This window comes from Cydia amplana, chromosome 6 (genome assembly GCF_948474715.1).
Source record: "Cydia amplana chromosome 6, ilCydAmpl1.1, whole genome shotgun sequence".
In the NCBI taxonomy this organism is placed as follows: domain Eukaryota; kingdom Metazoa; phylum Arthropoda; class Insecta; order Lepidoptera; family Tortricidae; genus Cydia; species Cydia amplana.
This window is the reverse complement of record NC_086074.1, coordinates 7,846,165-7,866,286: the sequence shown is the minus strand read 5'-3', so window position 1 is coordinate 7,866,286 and position 20,122 is coordinate 7,846,165. Positions and strand designations below refer to the sequence as shown.

At 37.4% G+C, this 20,122-nt stretch overlaps 1 protein-coding gene across 4 annotated transcripts in view; it reads right to left on the bottom strand.

Moving 5' to 3' along the window:
- Positions 1-20,122, bottom strand: part of LOC134648765 (plasma membrane ascorbate-dependent reductase CYBRD1) — a 91,022-nt gene that overhangs the window by 38,771 nt on the left and 32,129 nt on the right. Inside the window, exon 1 of one of the 4 annotated variants that reach the window (XM_063503314.1) lies at positions 9,736-10,033. The exons of the other annotated variants lie outside the window; for them this stretch is intronic. Coding sequence (XP_063359384.1) covers positions 9,736-9,767 — 32 coding nt within the window. The 5' untranslated portion in view covers positions 9,768-10,033. Of the gene's footprint in view, positions 1-9,735; positions 10,034-20,122 lie in introns of those variants that run through there. 4 annotated transcript variants of the gene reach the window in all.

Sequence of the window (20,122 nt, the reverse complement as noted above, 5' to 3'; positions counted from 1 at the left end):
CAATCTGCTGACTGCTGTAACAATATAAAACATGATCGTACATCGATAATACGGTGAGGGTTGACAAAGCCATATACAGTAATTTTGACCTTATAAGGTAGGCAGTGTTTTCTGACGCTCCAGGTCTGTGGGGTATTGGATAAGATAAATAATTAGATTTTTAGAATAAAAGTTATCTGTCACACAATGTAGTTGTAGACTAATTTAAATAACTTTTCCTACTTCGTCATTACCTATTCAACAGTTACTTAGCAGTCACAGTTGTTCATCATACATTTTGTGACACCATATTTTTGTAACTTTAATAATATAAACATTTTCGAGGGGTCGTTGATAGCTGCGTTTACCTTAGGTATGCCGTGAAAAATGCTCCCAGCCGCTTCTTAATGCTTAATGTAGTGATTTTTTCATTTTTAGGGTTCTTATTGCTTGAATCCATACGGCACATGTACTCTTAAGCTAGATAAAGTAGTGCTCTTAGTTTTAACTGCCATATTAAGGTCACTGTTTGCATGCTTTCAACGAAAACAAATTGCGACATAATACTAGATATCCAGCTCATCCTCACGTGAGTGTTGCTTCGCTTGTGGGAGTCACTACTTACATTTTATTGCCTACCGTGTATTTGATAGATTTTATGAAAATGATAAACCATAAGTATACAATACGAGTATGACTGAGGTAAGAAATCGCGAAACCTTGGCTCCACTCTAGATCCTTCAGCCCTTCGCATCGCTGTCTGCCTCCGCCTGGGCCTAAAAATATGTGAGCCCCACGCCTGTAGTCGATGCGCTCAACCTGTTGATGCTCTAGGACGGCACGGCTTACATTGCCAAATGAGCGCAGGCCGACTATATAGACACGCCACATTAAACGACCTCATCCGCCGCGCCCTTTGCACCGCCTCTCTACCCGCAACTCTGGAGCCGTCAGGCCTCTCTGCCACAGACGGCAAGAGACCTGACGGCTGCACTCTTGTGCCCTGGAGCCTTGGCCGCCCTTTAGCGTGGGACGCTACCTGCGTCGATACGCTAGCACCGTCCCACGTTGAGGGATCGGCTCGGAAGCCCGGGACTGCCGCGGACCAGGCCCAGACACTAAAGCGCCGCAAATATGCGTTCCTAACGGACCGATACGATTTTGCGGCGCTCGCCATTGAAACACTGGGCCCATGGTCGACCGACACCAAACAGTTAATAAAGGAAGTGTCGGTCAGACTAATAGGTGTCTCGGGCGACCACAGGGCGGGCTCCTTCTTGGCTCAAAGTTTAAGTCTGGCGGTTCAAAGGGGCAACGCCGCCAGCATTCTAGGTTCCATTCCAGAAGCGGGCAGCTTTGGAGAGATATTTTATATTTAGTTTTAGTTGTTATTTTTAGGTTTTATGTAAATATTGTTTCATTTGTACCTTCATGTATTATTTAAATCTGAGGTAAGTATTTACATAGAGAGATTAATTACTGCTGATTCTTTTTATTTTAGGTATTATTTTGAAAGTCTTCATTTCTTCGTGGAATAAATAGAATATTGTGGGTATTTTCTCGTACATTTACTCTGAAATTAATGTAATGTTAGTTATACATTTTATATAACAATCATATTCGTACCGGCAGACTCCCCCAATGGTTTCCACAACGATCGGGTGTGCTGGATGGATATAAAATGATCGATATTACCTTATTACCTACACATTTACCCGTATTATTATAGGTATCATTATACCTGTGCACTTAGCCATGTCAGCACTCTAATGGCAGGTTTAGTAACAGTCGAAATTTTTGATAATTGCGATTCCGTTTCGCGCAGCCTTGTCGAAACCTTTCACATTTGTTACACATGTCAGCAGCTAGTGCAACTGGCCAAACCACTATAACATAGTATATCCTGGCCAGGGGTCGGTAAACTGTTTAGAAGTCAGCCCGTAGTATAAATCATCCATTTCAGGAGCGTGAAAGGGCGATGAACGCAGATTTTTGGTCTAAAATCATATGTAATTTCTAGAGAGCTAATATTTAAACCCGCAATTGTGACTCAAAAAAGGCGAGCAAACTGTCGTTTGCCGGAACAGGGACACTGTTCACGCTGTTTCCCAAGCGAAAGCAATCATCCATATCGACTCATCACTAAATAAATATTGTTACTATACCTACTTAAAAATATAAATGCATACAAATCATACAATACAAAATATACATTTATTGACAAACTGGCAGGTGTATGACTCGACGATGAAGTTGCAGTTTGTATAATATATTATGGCGTTAATAACTGTTACATTGGCTCTTTATGATGTTTGAATTTAATTAATGATATAACCATTACGTAAAGTCATTTCACTTTTATTTGCAATCGTTTTCTGCGTAATGCTCTTATAGTTTAGTGTGCAAGTATTTTATATTTTTCAGTCACAGATAGATTTCGTTTTATGTAATTTCACCTATTACAAATATCTCTCAAGATCATAGGGAAGGGAATTAACCCAATGTCAAGTAACAACATTCTTCACAGCTTTTTGCAGATATCCTCACCGTTCGATCCCAGTGCGCCCTCACGAACGGCAAAGAGGATGAAACGCCGGAGAGGGTTTAGTGGGTAGGGCCAATTCTCCCCCCTCTCGCCAAGAGAGGGATAAGGAGCGGCGAGTCCCACACACCGTGCGTAAATGCATTCCCACTCCGTCAAAAAAAAAAGATATCCTCACCGTGATCGAAGTTTTCTTTAAATAAACTGCTATTGATAAAATATCAAATAACATGCATTTCATAAGCTCAAAGAACTACCTACTTTTCATACCTTCTTCCATCGTTGCATAAGCGTACATGGTACGTACCGTAAAATATTCCAATGTGTCGATATACTATAACGTAAAATCAGCCACCCCCTCTCCCACAGCACCCACCCCAACTCAACACTAACCGACGATCTGGAGAGCGCGCTCTCGTTAGTCTGGATGGGCACGTATATGTATAACCTTGCATTTTGGCGTTTGTATTTTGATCATCACAAAAGGGGTAACTACTGGCATAATAGATTGGACTTACATATTGTTTGCGAGAGGAATAGGAATATTATAGGTACTTAGGTATATAAAAATGAATGAGGGGGTAATTTTGACATATAGTTTGTAGCTTTCTAATAGACCCCGAAGGCTAATCCTATTGTCTATTGTTATGAAAAACCGCTCGTGCCACGTGCCACAACCACCTGCATAAAAAATCGGTACTTCGGTTACTGAGTGCCGGCGAGTCGAACGCTACAGAACCAGTCTAAAATGTGTCATCGAGATGCGTAACAAAGGCGCGTTATCGGAGAGCGCACCTACACTGGTTTTTTGAGCGTTGGACTAGCCCGCGCTCAGGTGCCAAATAGAATAATTAGGACCCTTTTTTGCAGGTAAGTAGCACGTGCGGTTTTACTGAACAATAGACAATAGGATAAGCCTTCGGGGTCTACTAGAAAGCTACAAACTATACCTACTCGTAAATCAAATCCGATTATATCGTTTAACTCTTTTCGTTCTGTTGGTCATCTATACTAACCACCTATTCACAATTTCACATACACCTTCTTCAAACTAAAAATGAAAAAAGATAATGATTTCAATTTTATTAGCCATAAGGCATACTATTGCAAAAAATATTATATAAAGAATAATCTGTTACACAAAGACTTAATAACAGCGATACAGCTTTGACTCCAATAAAGCCCCAAACACAGCCAAATTTGTCTCAACGACCAAATTTAAATCGCTAATAATTTACAGCCATAAAACAAATAGATCCATTACAGTAATCCAAACAGGTGAATACGATTGAACCAGCGATAATCGCCGAAGCGTGTAATACGTCGTTGGCACGGTGCATATTTTAATCTGGTCGTAAATTAGAGCCGTTGTGCAGAACTGGCTCGACAACGAGCCTTTTACTAAATGATTGGCTCAACTTAAATCTCTACCGCATTCCCGGGTAGGGTTACCTCGCCATTACAATTATATTGAGAACTTCGGTGTAATGAGTAGGTATCTGAATTGAACAGACGATACAGACGTCTTAAACAAAAGTGACCAAATCGCAAAAAAAATAAAGAAAAGAGTCGAACCAAGCTATATCTGCATGGCATTTGGAATGACAATAATGTAATCTCAAATTTGTATAAAAATATGACGTTTGTAATGACACCGCTTCACTTTGATCTTTTCAAATCGGTGCAAGGTTAGCTTGCACAGACTCTAATAGACTGTACTTCGATGCTGGCTTTTGTTGACTTCAAGATGTCAACAAAAGCAAACATCGATCGTGAACTATGAGTATATGGATATGTTTTACCCATTTACCTATAGCATAGGGTATTAATTAATTGTACTTCGTAGTGGCTGGACATTTTAAGCCGATGGCCAGTTAAACTATATTTTTAACGATCAAGCGTTATGTATTTTGGAGAAAGACGTGACAACCCTGATATCCAAGTGGCTAAGCTGTAACAGCCGCCCACGTTGTTATCTGCCACGGTAATGAAGTGTCCCCACCATACCTTTAAGTACCAAATTTCGACATTATTCAGGCCTTCACTTTCATTAATTTCATTATAATTAATTAGTCTAGACTTCCTTCATTTCAATAGATATTTAGCCTATCTACATTAACTAAATTAACATTTTAATTGTTATTTGCATGTCACTAGCGTGAAATCCCTCGCCATGTGCGTTTTTTTTAATTTCCCAGGAGAACTTTAAATTATGCGGGCACCACGAATATATTGTATGAGGATAAAATATGAGAAGCCTTTAGTTTGTCCTAGTTATTGGAACGTGTACAAAGTAGGTTTTTGTTGCAATAAATTTGTTTAAAATGTGTATTTCGGGTACCTACCCGTATATACCAATATATATACCCTATATACCTATATAGGATCATAATATTTTCGTGTATTGGCTTGAATCCAAATACCTATCTTAAAATCCTTACGAAACAAATAGGCCAGCAAGGATTAATTGTTTTGATATAGGATACGACTAGAAATGCATTTTATTACATGCGGAAATAAATACTTCTGACCAAACTTCACACAGACTTTGCAGTGACAATTATCTACTTACTGAGATTGTGTGGAAATGTCACCATACACCTCACATTTCTATGAAAATATGACGTCAAAAGCGAGGCAATGGCCTTAAACGTAAATTTCATAAACAGAGCCTTACATTACATTCGATAACTATTATATGAACTAGGTTAACTAACATTACAAACATTAAAATTTCGTAATTAGCTTAAGAAAAGATAGTGAATACCTAGCAATTGTATTTTTTTATCGATAGCATTGTCGTTGTTATTAAATAACTATCTGGTGAAATGGTTGTTTCCTACTTTACAATAAGTTATATATATTCTCATGTGGGACATAAGTAGTAGCAGCCGGTATGATTCTGTGTCCAATCTAAATTCGAAGAAAATCATTCTAGACACAGAGATAAAGATACTTAATAGTTCGTAAATTAGATTAGTATCTTGGTTGGAAAACTATTCCGCTTAAATTACTTCTAATCTTCGTACCATAATGACTGAACTACTTACTACTAATTTAGTGTTGCAATAGAAAGAGCCTTTAAAAATATCAAGGAGTTTCTTTTCTTTGTTTGTATTAGAGGCCATTCGTTTTTTACGTTTAACTTAACGAAAAAGTTTGCAACTATATCGTGTAATTTAGGAAATTTCATTTAATATTGTTCTTCAAACCTTGAATGTAACAAGCAGTTCAAGTTAAATCATAAAGTTATTCTGAAACGCGGAAACTAAGATTACAGCAAGTAAGTGAACGAAGTTCCACGGACCACGTCGCTTCTCGCAATTACGATGACAACACTTTTTGTTAGGTACTTGCTCACTCCGATGAATTAACTTCGCTGATAACATTCGGTAGTTCCCTTGTGAGGTATTCAAAAGTGTAATTATTTTAACAACGGCATCGGATAACTTCCAATTTCCTTCATTCTCAGTTCGTAAGGAAGATGTAACAATTTGAACCAAATCATAAAATTACCTGAAGTTTTCATTCATCCATCCATAGTATAAATGAACCGATTTCCTATGCCAATACCCTTTATCCTTCATTAGAGCGTCCTGTCTAAGGAAGCATTAAATGCAGGATATTCTATTAACAACGCCCTCCGGTAATAATTAACCGCTATTATGGATCATAACGCTGCCCAGTGGATTATAGAATTTATATAACTTGCGATTCTCTAATTATGAGGATGTCTTGTCTGTGTGTAAATACTTGCTCTTTTTCGATTGTTTTGTTTTCATTTATTACTATGTTGAAGTATGTTTAGTTAGGGAATTGTTTTAGTTAATAAAACTGCAAAATAATTATTAGGTACACTGATGAATACCTATTAATGGATATAAAATGCTACTGTATACGTTATTTGCAGTAATTGTAAGATATTAATTATTAAGGTTTATTTACGATTAAGTAGTGAGGGTTTAAATTGGCAACAGGTTAATTATATAAAAACATACATAAACATTGTTTTTAATACCTTGGTGTTTAATTATCTTAATAATTTTGGATCTATGTCAAAACTATATTACAAGACAATATCGTTTCGTAACATTATAGACAGTTACCTACCCATGGTACTTAGTAGGTATGATAGGTACTTACTGGATGCATACCTAGTAGTAGAAGCTATTTTCCGCGATCGTGCATCGAATTAATTAATAATTATAAAGGATGACGACTTCTTTGTGTCATATAGTTAATTTTACAACTACAGCTTAATCTTGGGTATGAACGCATAGATTAATTGTGCACGTAAACCAAACGAGGAAGTGAATGGTTTACAATGCTGCGATGAAACCATCCACGCATCCTACATATTTGCGGTGTTAAAACTATAAAAATAATATATTATGCAGTTTTATGATAAGTGTAAAAATTAGTAACCAGAGGAAAGTTAACTACTTATAGGGGATAGGGTAATTAACAACTTTTTATATATTAAAATTGCCCAGACTGTCTGACCAGACCAAGAGGCCAATTAATGATGTCAAAATGATGTCTTTTTGTTATTATTGATCCGTGCGTCCTGGCTCGCGTCAATAAGTACCTACATATACGGACCAATGCGTGCGAAATACACGCGCGATAGATAAAACGACATCATTATGATATCAAAGTGCAGGTTCGAAATGGTCTCCACTGTCTCCAGACCAAGTCACGTGGACTGAATAGAGGTTTAAATTGATTTCAGCTTCCAATTAGTGTGTGCAGGGGCAAATGCTCCTGTTACTGACCCTAATGCCTTTAATTAGAGACAGTGCTGCAGTAATCCGATACGGGCTGCATGTGCAATTCATGCTCTTCGTTGGATTGAAGTTGAGGCACAGAATAAATAATAGTACTAAGTAAGTACAGAAGACTCACTCTCTAACAAAACGCGTCTGTTACGATTAGCACAGATATGGCCGCTAGGTGGCGACAGCGCCACGCGCGGCTTATGGCTTTCCCCAAAATTGGGGCCGAACGGATGTACTTTTAGCTACCTGTAGCAAAGCGACGAAATCGCGGAGTGAGACACGCCTGGTTGAGGCTTAAACATTTAATCAGACATTTTGCAAAATGATTGGATGCTAAAATAAATGAAATTTTACAAACAGATTGAACATCCGTAATTTGAATAAGAAAACGTGTAGCCTAATTACGGTTCATCATAAGTAACAAATAACAATACCTGAATAGCTGATTAATTAAGTTCCCATTACAAGGAAAAGAAAATTAAATCTAATTGGGAATCTCCTGTTTTTAGAGGTACGATTTTAAGAAAATAGCAGTTCGTCATAATAGATATCGTTTTAATAAGGTAATAACAGACTTTGCATCATAACCTACTTTGCAGTATGACCTCGAGTAATTTTTTTAATTATTTTATTAGTTTAAGCATTGCTGCCTAGGCGTGCTAACGAAATTGGGTTTTAACGTAAGTACTGAAGGTTCCCGTGAAAAACAGCAGTATTTGCAACCTGCAAAGCTCGCAGGATGAACTAGATCGTGACGTCACTCGTAATTAAGGCCACTTACTGTTACTATAAATATTGGGCTACAGTATCCGTCAACCAATGTGACGGAGGTAATTCGTAATGCTATCTCTTTCACCATTATTAGATCCATTCTAATTGGGAACTCACCTAGAAGAAAATCTTATTCTTACTTAAATACTTACTTACTGTCATATAAAGTCGTGGTGCCTACTTTATTTTTATCATACGACCTTTACTCTTAGAGGTCAACATACTTCATAAAAGGTCCAAGGACTTTAGGTTCAATAAATTGGATTTATTAGTGCATTTCTGCCGCTCGTCTGACGGTTGTTTCTGTTGTGTTAAAGTGGTGTAATATGACTTAGAATATTAATTACGTAACACTATTTAATTCATTTTAAAAATTCAATACTCATAAAATATGAATTAACCTATAGATAGAACGGTGTAAATCTATGACTTTCCCAAGAAGCATAACTTGCGGCTTTCTATCGCATTAATATTATATTACCACATGCTCAAATCTGCAACTTACCTGAAAAGAGATAAAGAACACATTAATAGGTACATATATTATGTAATATCATAATTCATTCAACATTAAACCATATGTCTGGGACATAAGATTGTAGTTGTTTACGTTTAGTGTCTCACGTTTGCCGGTCTGGTTTGGGGAAGAGGTCGGATAGCAGACGCATATTTTGCCGTAGTCGCCTGATATTTGAGCGAAACAATTACCCTCTGCTTACACGCCCGCTGAATATTTCCGTCAAACAATGTTGTGTTACAAAACATTCAACGTTGTCTTTTCCTATAGCGACAATGTAGGTACCTACCGATCTACATAGGTGCAATGCATATTATAGCCATACGAGTATAAGGGCAGTTGTGGCCTAGGCAATAGGTGCTAACGCACATAACTGTACCTATACAGTCGGCAATACTATTCGCTTATCATCTTTGCATTTGAACTTCTATGCAGGGGATTCACTCTGCCGCTGACTGTACACCTGGCTGCAAAAGTGCATGGCCGCTTTATGAATGAATTCCATCCATAAGTGTCCATGCGATTTTGCAGCCCGCTTTACATAGATTGTATGACAAATTGCCTAATTCAATACAGTAAGTAACATCAAATGGTCCTTGGTCCAATCCAGCTATCAAGTATTTAAAATGACCAATTGGATTGGCATAGATTCCTTAGTAACCGAAGAGTTTTTTGTACTACCTACCCACGCATACTACGCTTAATAATATCTTAACAAATACATGCTAACAGCTGGTTCAAAAGTAATGATTCAGTCACGAAATAACACTCTAAAATAAACTCATATGTATCTATAAATTACTTGCCTAAAGCGGATCGCATTGTCTGGATTAAATTGATATGACTTTATTTGTGTCTCAAATAACAAATTGGTAACAAGATATCGTCTGTACGGAAGATTTCTTACAACGCCACCGAGTGCATCGCTGCGCCATCAGGAATCCCATTGTTCCGACAAAGCCCGTGCATTTTGAGCCGACTTACTTTCTATCCATTGTATTTGCTAGCGATTGTGGTCAATTGACACGTGTAATGACCATGTCAACAAATAGACGAAGCGCTTTAGTTTAGTCACGATCCGAAGCATTGCAATGTGGTCACGAAAAGCGCACTGCATAGCGTTAAGTATGTATAAACAAAATACGTACAGTTTCTGTTTAAGTTGATACCGCTGACGCATTGTGCCGTTTTCCAATAATAGGCAAACACAATAGTAAAATAGGTCAAGGTTCAGGCGAAATCACTACAACGTCGGTTCACAGGACGAGATAGGACGCCGAGCAGCCGCCGACACAGCACAAGAACTGAACTTAACTGGCAGACTAGAAAATAAGCTGAAGCCTCGTAAAAGTGTAAAATTGGCCGACAATTACCACATTGAGGATGTAATTACACATTAGTACGTGTATCAGTATGTCGGTTGGGCGCGAGACTGGCGTGCGCCCGCGCGGGTGCCGCGACACACACCGATCAATTTATGCAAATTGTCGACGGGCTCGGGCTAGCCGGTGGACGTGGCTAATTGCCTATCCGCACCAGGACGCACACGGTGCGATATGCTGACTGACTGAATTTATCAAAACAGTGAAAAGCTTAGGTATTTGGAAATTATGACAAATGAATCGAGTAACATCAAGTTCAATGTGTATCTACTAGGTATCTAATCGTAAAGCTAAAAAATCTAGCTGTTAAAAATCTTTTACTATTGATTTATTCTTAACAACTGATTTCTGGTTGCCTAGACCCGTTATCAACATAAATATTTTCGTGTGCCTATATATCACAATACTCGTAAACGAAATTTAATAACCGTAACGTTATGCCAGTAAGATATGGTCAGACCAAAAAGCAATAATACATCTTATCTAACTTTGCAACAAAATTGCGTTAAGTTGCTCAACGGCAACAATGCATTTTGAAGCTATCGTATAAATTCTAATAACTAGAACAGCTGACACAATAACATTGAAGCCTACAATAGTCTAGCAACAAAACATCTTTTATCGCGAGTTTGTTTAGTGCAGAGCGTAAGAATGGCATTTGGTATTTTAAATATAATACAGGTTATCAGAGAAAAACTGGATCATATTGAACTAGGATATAGAGGGAGGTAATTTTTGTCACTTTCAACACAATTTGCTGATTTCGAAATCAAGTGCTTTGTCGATTAAAAGATATTGGATTAGGTAGTTAAATTTCTTTTAATTTTTCAGACGTACCCTTATTTACTCTAAATAAAATTTAAGTGTCGGGTTACACTGGTGCCCTGTCAGTTACTGGTGCCACTACGTTATATCATATTTTTAGTTTCACTTGGCACAGTATATTTTTTCAGGAAAATTTTTGGCTTCTAGTTCTTTCTTCCGCAATTTAAATTAAAGTTCTTAGAAGAAAACTCAACCTACCTACAAAATGTGCAGTAATTTGAAACAGTAGCGATACTTTATTTAATTGCCTAACATACAAATACCTAAACATCGCAAAGTCCCATATTATCAATTTTAATACCAGTACGGATATGATGGTCGTTCTTGTCTACGTGACAGCGTGATAAAACGGTGTCCGTCACTTTCTTTCCCACGGTGTTAAACAGTGACAGTTATTTTATCACGTGGATAAAGATGGATAAAGCTATCCATAATAGGCTGGCTGGTTAAGCAAGCACACCTGACCAAAAAATTTACAACAGTTATTTTTCTAGTTATTCATCACCGTGCGTAATTAAGTAAACTTTGTGTCACCTGCTTTTAGTGGTCTGAGGGGGGAAGAGGGGAGGGAGAGAATTAATTATATCACCTCTTTTATCAGGCCCGTTATTATCAAGTGTGTCATGGCCGGGTTTCAGAAGATTTGCTCTTTACACAAAACTATTTAGGCATACGTTTTCGAAGCTTATATACTTTGTTGATGAAAAGAAGATTTTTGTACACGTTGATTTTGTTATGTGTGGCCATACCCCTCAGGGGTTAATATATAGAGCAGCCTTTAGAGTGGCTTAGAGTATGGTCAGACGTAACAAAATCACTCTGCAGAGATATGATGATAACTAAAATTAATAAAATATAATATTGTAGTAGGTAAACTAGTTTTCATTGTGTATGAAATTTTAAACGGCAAACTCACAGCACAAAAATGGTACAGGTTATTTCCATTTCAAAAACGGCAAGTAAAATTCCCCCATTCCAATATGATAATAATTTATGCATATCGTATAAAGTTAATCGAAAATTTCTGCACAAGGCTCACAACACCGTATTTAATATGCATCGATTTACCACCGGCTCCCCAAGTCGGGCTGTTGCGCTTCGGAACACAAATTGGCGGCTAGCCCAACAGGCCAACCCACAGGAGCACGGTTTTATTATTAAAATATGATACTGACTTATTTTAAACTCAGTGCATAAAGGGGCGACACTAATAGATATTATTAAAAAAAGTATTTGAACGAAAAAGGAAAGAGCAAGAAAGATAGGTATTTAGTACCTACCTAAAGTAAGTTAATTGTTCTGTTGGGCAATTTTTTTGTAGAATCTGTGCCGTGTCCCATGGAGACACATTATACTTAAGTGCTAGGGAATACTAGGGATGCACTGAGACTATTATCAACTCAAAGATATGTTTTATAATATACAGTATATACACTATCGTCGTTAACAAATTCCACATTTAACATTTGGAAAAATAAACCTGAATAAATGGCTCAGTAAAAAATATTTACTTATCCTTTTATCATATCTTATTTTTTATTTACATAAATAGAAACCATTACACTTGACTTAAAAGGAAATTGACGTGTTCAGATCGTAATACTCAGCTTTGTCAAATGCATTAATTATTCATAAGGCGGTTTAATTATTTTATTACATATTTAATACCGCCGACATTCTAGGGCCTTTAATGAAATATTTCCTATGTGCGGCGAGGACCTCATTGAAACAAATTATGTTGGTGTTATTTACCTCTGTAAAGTAGTTAATAGGAATTTATGGTCCCATTTATGGTGATTTCAGGAAGCGGATGGTAACATCCGGTCCGTTCAAAGACACGGACCAATCACGGCACGGGATTGACTCGAAGATGGAGTAACGCTACCGTATGTGTGGCAGAGGGGGTAGCGCGACTATGCTATGTCTAGAGGTTGGATTGTCTGTGGATCAAACTTTTGTGTTTTAAAATGTATTCTGGAACCGACAGAACACAAATGTTGGTGCGTTACGGCACAACAATGTACATAATACTTAGGTAAATACTTATCTATGCAATTTGATGCGAGTCGGAATAGGTTTAACATTTCCTGTCACTAACATTGTACTTAATACGCAGAAGGCAAGGTCAAATATAATTACTTACTGTAAATAGAATACGAATACTTAATTACATGGACTTAGGTGTTCATAATATGAGACCAGTTTTTTGTATTTATTGTTTGCAGAATTTGCTAATAAGCGCTGGTGGCTTAGCGGTAAGAGCGTGCGACTTGCAATCCGGAGGTCGCGGGTTCGAACCCCGGCTCGTACCAATGAGTTTTTCGGAACTTATGTACGAAATATCATTTGATATTTACCAGTCGCTTTTCGGTGAAGGAAAACATCGTGAGGAAACCAGACTAATCCCAATACGGGCCTAGTTTACCCTCTGGGTTGGAAGGTCAGATGGCATTCGCTTTCGTAAAAACTAGTGCCCACGCCAATTACTGGGATTAGTTGTCAAGCAGACCCCAGGCTCCCATGAGCCGTGGCAAAATGCCGGGACAACGCGAGGAAGATGATGATTGTTTGCAGAATTTACATGTATTAATGAATCATATTAATATATAATAATTTATACTATGGCTAAGTACCTACCTACTAAGTAAATGAAGATATTTAAATGTATATCTTATGCATATTTATGTAAGTACATATATTGCATACCTAAGTATATATGTCAAAATTAAATACATCATGCTGATTGAAATTCGCAAGATTAATGTAAACTAACCTACACATGTCAATGTGTCAAGTACATATAAAGGAGGATACGTACCTATTACCTACTAGAACTAATTTGGTTACGAATGCCGAACACTTGAAGTACCTAACATGACTTACGATGTTTCAAAGCCCTTTGCCCATTTACATTTAAATTACACTTAGGTATTTAACTATTTAATGGCTACGTCCTTGCTAATGCGATGTAAAAGTTGTCAGTGCTAGTTAAAGAAACAAGATAAACCGCGAGAAAGATTAACACCATAGAAAGAAAATTGGCGACGCCGCGAGACATAGACTAGGAATCCTCTAGACGGAGTTTAGAGCAATTATTTCATGAAAGTGATGCTGCCAAAAATACGGGGGTGCGGGGGGACGAGGTGAGCGAATCCCTTGACGTGATTGGTCCCTTCAAAGACACGGACCAATCACGGCACGGGATTCTGACACTTTGACTCGAAGATGGAGTAAAACTACCGTATATAGTGGCAGAGGGGGTAGCGTTACTATGCTCAGTCTAGAGGATGTCTTGTCTGTGCCGCGAGACAACCACATCGGCTAATGTGAGAGAAAGGTGACAATGAAAGTGTTTGCCCTGGCGATAGCGCCGCGCCGTGTCAAGTGATCAATTTAGGTCAACATGCAAAATAATTTGCGAATTTTAAAACCAGGAAAGCTGAGCCCGAGGTACCTACCATTTTTTGTAATTGCAATTCTTTTGAAAAAGCTGATAGCTGGTTGTCCAGTGCATAATTACACTTTGGATGAGGGAAGAAGATTTAAAGTTATTTCGGCGACTATTTTTTTTCTCTTGACACTTCTTGAAAAACGTTATGGCAGTAGTTAAAGACTAATTACCTAGAGGCATTTATAATTAAAACCCAAATATATTCTTTCGCATTCATGTGCGCATTTCGTGTAGGTAATTTTTTTTTATTGTCTCTAATAATCATAAGGTTATTCTGGTTGTTTTTGTATGCACACGTTTGTATTAAAAACAACATTTTTACTTAATTTGACATGAAATACAGAAACGATCGTCATTAGTAATAAATAAGTCGTAAACATGAGCAAATTAATTGCCCCATCTGATACATAAATTCAGTCTGCGGGATCCACATTTACGTCGAATGTAGCCATCATGAAATGCAATATTTCGACGGATAACTTCAGCACACTCCTAATCTCTTCGATTCGTGCTATTGCAAATTCGACTTTACTTAATGTTATTAAAGTTTAATTTTTAATCCAACGGAGTGACATCATGCGAGCTCCCTTAAATAACGGTCCGATTTGTAGTAGCCTCACTAATGAACCTCTTACACTTCGTCAATTAGTGGAAGCTCGTAACGAGCTAAATTGTGAAGTATACGAATATAGTTTATGTACAGATTATAAGTACTTAAGTAATTACCCATAGGTTACCACTTGCTGGACCAAATAGACAGTAAGTTAGTATAATAAGCAACCCTTTAAATACCTAAATATTTACTCTATTTAGGATTAACTGATTAGTTGGTTTCATACAAATTAATATATAGGTTAACAAAGTTCTACCTCTACCATAGAGAAATATAATAAGACAAGAGTGCTCACTTCATACATCAGTTAGACTATTAATTTCACCGACCGGAAAGTCTTATGCTGTTGAGATAAGACTTTCCGGTCGGTGCTACATCTATTGTCAAGTAGCAGTACTGATAGTTCCGCTACTCGATGGTAGATGCTAATAGTCTTTTTGGTACTAAAACTGATGTATGGAGTGAGCAATCTATGTATTTTTTTCTCTATGCCTCTACCTACCGATTGCAGCTCAGTAATTGTGAGAAATAGATTTATAGACTGCTAGAACTACAATACTTACCCCAGTAAACTCAGTAAGATCAGTAAGACGATATCTAAACTGCAAATAGGTACTATACTATGTTTGTTATCAAGAAATATGTTTAATCACTCAAAACTTTTCAGTCAGTTTCACTTATGTACATCCGTTGGGTACCTATATCGAAAACCAATAAATAGTTGCTATCCAAAAATGCAATATCCCGCAATTTTAAATTCAATTTTCATATATAGAAGATTGTCGCTCTTATGCAATTTCTATGTTCCCGTCCATCCCGAGTACCTACCCCGACCCGACTCAATTGGATCTGCATCGGACGGGACTTTCGAGCAACGTCCAACCTAGCGTTGGAATCAGAACCATTTGCTTCCACTCTCGAGATTCTGCTGCCCCGCGGAAAAATGACGGAATTCCGAATGAAGATTATGCAGATACTTCGTTTTTCTCTTAGACAACAGGTCGGTTGCGATGGAAATGAGAAGCTTTCCGCGCATTTCTGCACCATTGTCAACGCGCCGGCAGATTTGAATATGGAATGTCGCGAGAAATATCCGCTCTCCGGTTTTATTTCCACTTGAGACGAGACTCTTTTGTACCTCTCCAGCTGTTATTGTATTGCTACAAAAAGAATTGGATCAAGCCCTGATGGCTCGTACTTTTTAACTGTTTCTATATGACAATAATTTGCACCGCTTTGAAGTAACCGTCTAGTGTGTTTTGTATAGTCAAGTGGGATTTTAATTCACCAGTTTACGCAATTGTAATTAGTTGATCGATTACGGTTACAGTTGACTGGTTATAAAACTTTGTGAAGCGCAAACTCGACAGACATTCAGACCGAAACGAATTGTCGTTTAGTTTTGAATAGTGCCACCCTCTATTTCGCAGGTTTGTATATGGTGACGCGCTTAAATTATGCAGTGGACACTGACACTGAGTAATCAATCCAACTCCCTGCTTGGAAGGACATACTAAAACGGATGTTTCTAGAGTAATGCAAGGTTAAATAACTGCTAAATGTTCCATGAAATATCATGCATTTCAAAATATTAATTAACAAAATGACCAGATTGCAATAGCAGTAACTAAAGTTTTATTTAAGTCTCTGAATTAAATACTTCAATTGAACGTCTTAATTGAAAGAATGCAATTGTTCAATTCATCACATTAACAGTCCTTTAACTTTGCAGCAATGAGATAATAATACGTAACTGACTGTCTTGACATGAAGCCTTGGCTGTCTTCTTGAAATTCAGTATCAGTATTTTTACTTATCTAACTTACTTAGAAATTCTAGAATCGAAGCAAAAATCACGTCTCATTGCGTAAACGTTAGTTATTCGTTAATCGTCTTGATCAGCAATAACAGGGTCAGAAATGTGAAGCAAGTAGGTGTACAGGATGTATTGTATTAACCCCAAGGTCTGAATGCGATGACAGGTGCCCGTCTTCATATCGCAACTAGGGGAGAAGTCTATTTCCTATTCATTTTAAGAGACAGGATATGTGTCTGTTTGGTATTTAAGTAACAAACTTTAGGAAATATAAGTTAACACCTTCGTTTAACAGTTTTGGTAATTTCGAAATTCGACGTAGGTACGAATGAATATGAAATTTTATTAAGCTGTATGCTGTTTTGCATCCCAGATAAGCAAACGAAGCTTAAATTACCCTTGAGATTATACGAGCATATCGCAGACTATATTGAAGTGCGGCTAATATGTAAATGCATCAGATAGCTAGCAACAGTCCTGCAGGTGAAGTTGCAAGGATTGCATCGATCTTAATTTAGTAAAAAGCTTCACAGGCAGCCTTTTATGGGAGCAATGACCGTCGTTTCGTGATGTTATCGGCTATGGACGTACGTGACGATTTGTCACTCCCTGATAGGCATAATGGTCCTGTAGGGAGACTAGGGAGTGTAGGGAACACCCACATGTGCATTCATTCCCTGGCGATTATTGTGGCTATCGTAAATATCCGAAGCGAGAGGTTGTCAAGCGGAATGGGATTCTAAAAATCACATGCGAGTAAGGCCTGATTTTTGCATGTAATGCTATTGGACTAGCCGTGTTGCCTTCCGTACATACTAGGTAGGTACATATACTGTAAAGTTTGAGTCTGTAGTAAGACGTAGTTTATACCATCGCAATAGGTAGGACAAATGCCGTAGTTGTAGAAACATTATCTTCTCCTTAAAAATACCTCTTATCCAGAAAATATAAGTAGGTATTATGTACGTGTGAAAAAAGTTAGTAAAAAACCATATATTGAAAATGCAAGAAATAAAGCCAAAATGAAATGAACATTTTGAAATCAAAAACAATAACGCTACCTAATGTTATTAGTATTACTGATAAGTCGAAATCAGCGTAATCTTATACAGTCGCGATTACTTGGTTAAACAAAGGAATTCCTTGTTACGGTCATTACAAAAAGCGACGAGGTTATAAATTATCTACTTTAAAAATACTGGCTGTTTTTATGCTTTTACGGGTATTTTCACGACATTAAAAAGGAAACGGCATTTTTATGAAAAAGAAGCCAAAGTTTGCTCCATTCAGTTTTATTGGAGTAATATTTTGTGCGTTATACCCATTATGGGGGTACAACCCTACACACAGGCAAGAAGTGTGTAAATATCCTCGTTTTTCCCTACAAGAAGTGAAAAATATAAGTTAGAAAAAGTTGATGATCACGGTTTAGTTCACGGTTACACTAGTAATTTTAGCAGTAATTTTACTTAAAGACAAAATGGACGCAAGTTACGCCCTTGTTCCAACCCTCAATAAAATGACATTTAAATGAATGACTTGCTTTTGACTATAATAATATAATAAAAACCGGCCAAGTGCGAATCGGACTCGCGCACGGAGGGTTCCGCACCATCAACAAAAAATAGAGCAAAACAAGCAAAAAAAAACAAGCAAAAAACGGTCACCCATCCAAGTACAGAGCGCCTACCGCGAACCACGTTCGACGTGTTGCCTCTCTGTCGCACTTGTAAATTCGTACGTAAGTGTGACAGGGAGGTAACACGTCGAACGTGGTTCGCGGTAGGCCCTCTGACCCCGCCCGACGTTGCTTAACTTCGGTCAAAAATCACGTTTGTTGTATGGGAGCCACACTTAAATCTATATTTTATTCTGTTTTTAGTATTTGTTGTTATAGCGGCAACAGAAATACATCATCTGTGAAAATTTCAACTGTCTAGCTATCACGGTTCGTGAGATACAGCCTGGTGACAGACGGACGGACGGACGGACGGACGGACGGACGGACGGACAGCGGAGTCTTAGTAATAGGGTCCCGTTTTTACCCTTTGGGTACGGAACCCTAAAAACGACAAGTTACCTGTGGGTTTGAACCGTCTGTGCGTCACTGGCAATGAATTATGCCATTCTTTGCCGCCAAGATGAGCATATTATTTATTAACTGTTTGGAACATTTTAACCTATACAAAAAGGATATTTGTCTCGCCAAGATTTGGTAACAACAACATACACAGCAGTACTAAAAGGAATTCAAAGTAACTTCGTTCACGCCCAATAACAAAGTTCGTAATGGATATGAGTTAGGCTCGGACTCCATCAGGCCAGAAATTCCCTTATTTTATTTATAACTACCTACTTCATTTCCTCATCCTTTGTTCTATTCCGTATTTTATAACTTGCAAAAGCTTTGTGATATACTTATAAATATAATAAAAAAGATATTAGATTTTTTTTCTTTTTTTTAGATTAAATTATTTACTTGTTAGATTAAGTTTGTTTTCAATTAAAAGCTCTTTATTTTTACCCAAGTGACGTTGGCAGGAGTGTGAGTGTTCTTATGTCTATGTGTCTATTTCTTAGTCACTGCAGACCAGACAGTTGTGCTCACGAATCATAGAATGTGTTGGAAGATGTCACACAGGCAATTGGCACTTTTTGATTCGCTTCGAAACAGCGCAATACGAGCATTTTTATGTTCACGGAACACTTATGGGATCACTTCGGTCTTGTTTTTTTCTTCAATATATTGCAAATACTTATTTAAATACGTATTTCGAATGTGTGACTCAGTCAGTCAAGTGCACTCAACACATACATTTATTTATATTACATTTCACAAGCCTTTAAAGGTAAGGAGGGCTACAGACGAGACGGACACGAGCGACTTTAGTTTTTGCGCGACTTTCCACAACGGGGCATGGCCGCTCCGAGAAACGTGTTGGCACCCTGGCGTGGCGCTGACAGATCAAGTTATACGCCTAGCGGATTAGCTTTATATTTATTTAAACTCTCTGTTTACCAATTGGATACCAATTATAAATTATTTATGGCGTCATTCAAAAACGTTTGTCAAAAACAAACCAAAACAAACAAAAAGATACAAATATTAACAGAAGTTGCTAAGTTTTATGAATTGGTTTAATGATTAGTCGATTTATTCATTATTAAAAAAAAGGTTTTAATGAAGATATTTAAGTATTGGAATTTCATATTGTCAAATAATATTTATATTTTATAACCCTTTAATTTCAGACCTTTCTTCTTTTCAAAATGAAAATAATAAAGCGTTTTTTATATGACGTCCTGTATCATTTATTAATTTTTATTAATTACTTATTTTTCAAAACGACCTAATAACCTACGACCTAATTATGTAATATCATTATCAGAACCTGTACCTATTCAACACAGAATTGAACTGAACATTCGCTGTAAGCGTTTTGATTGC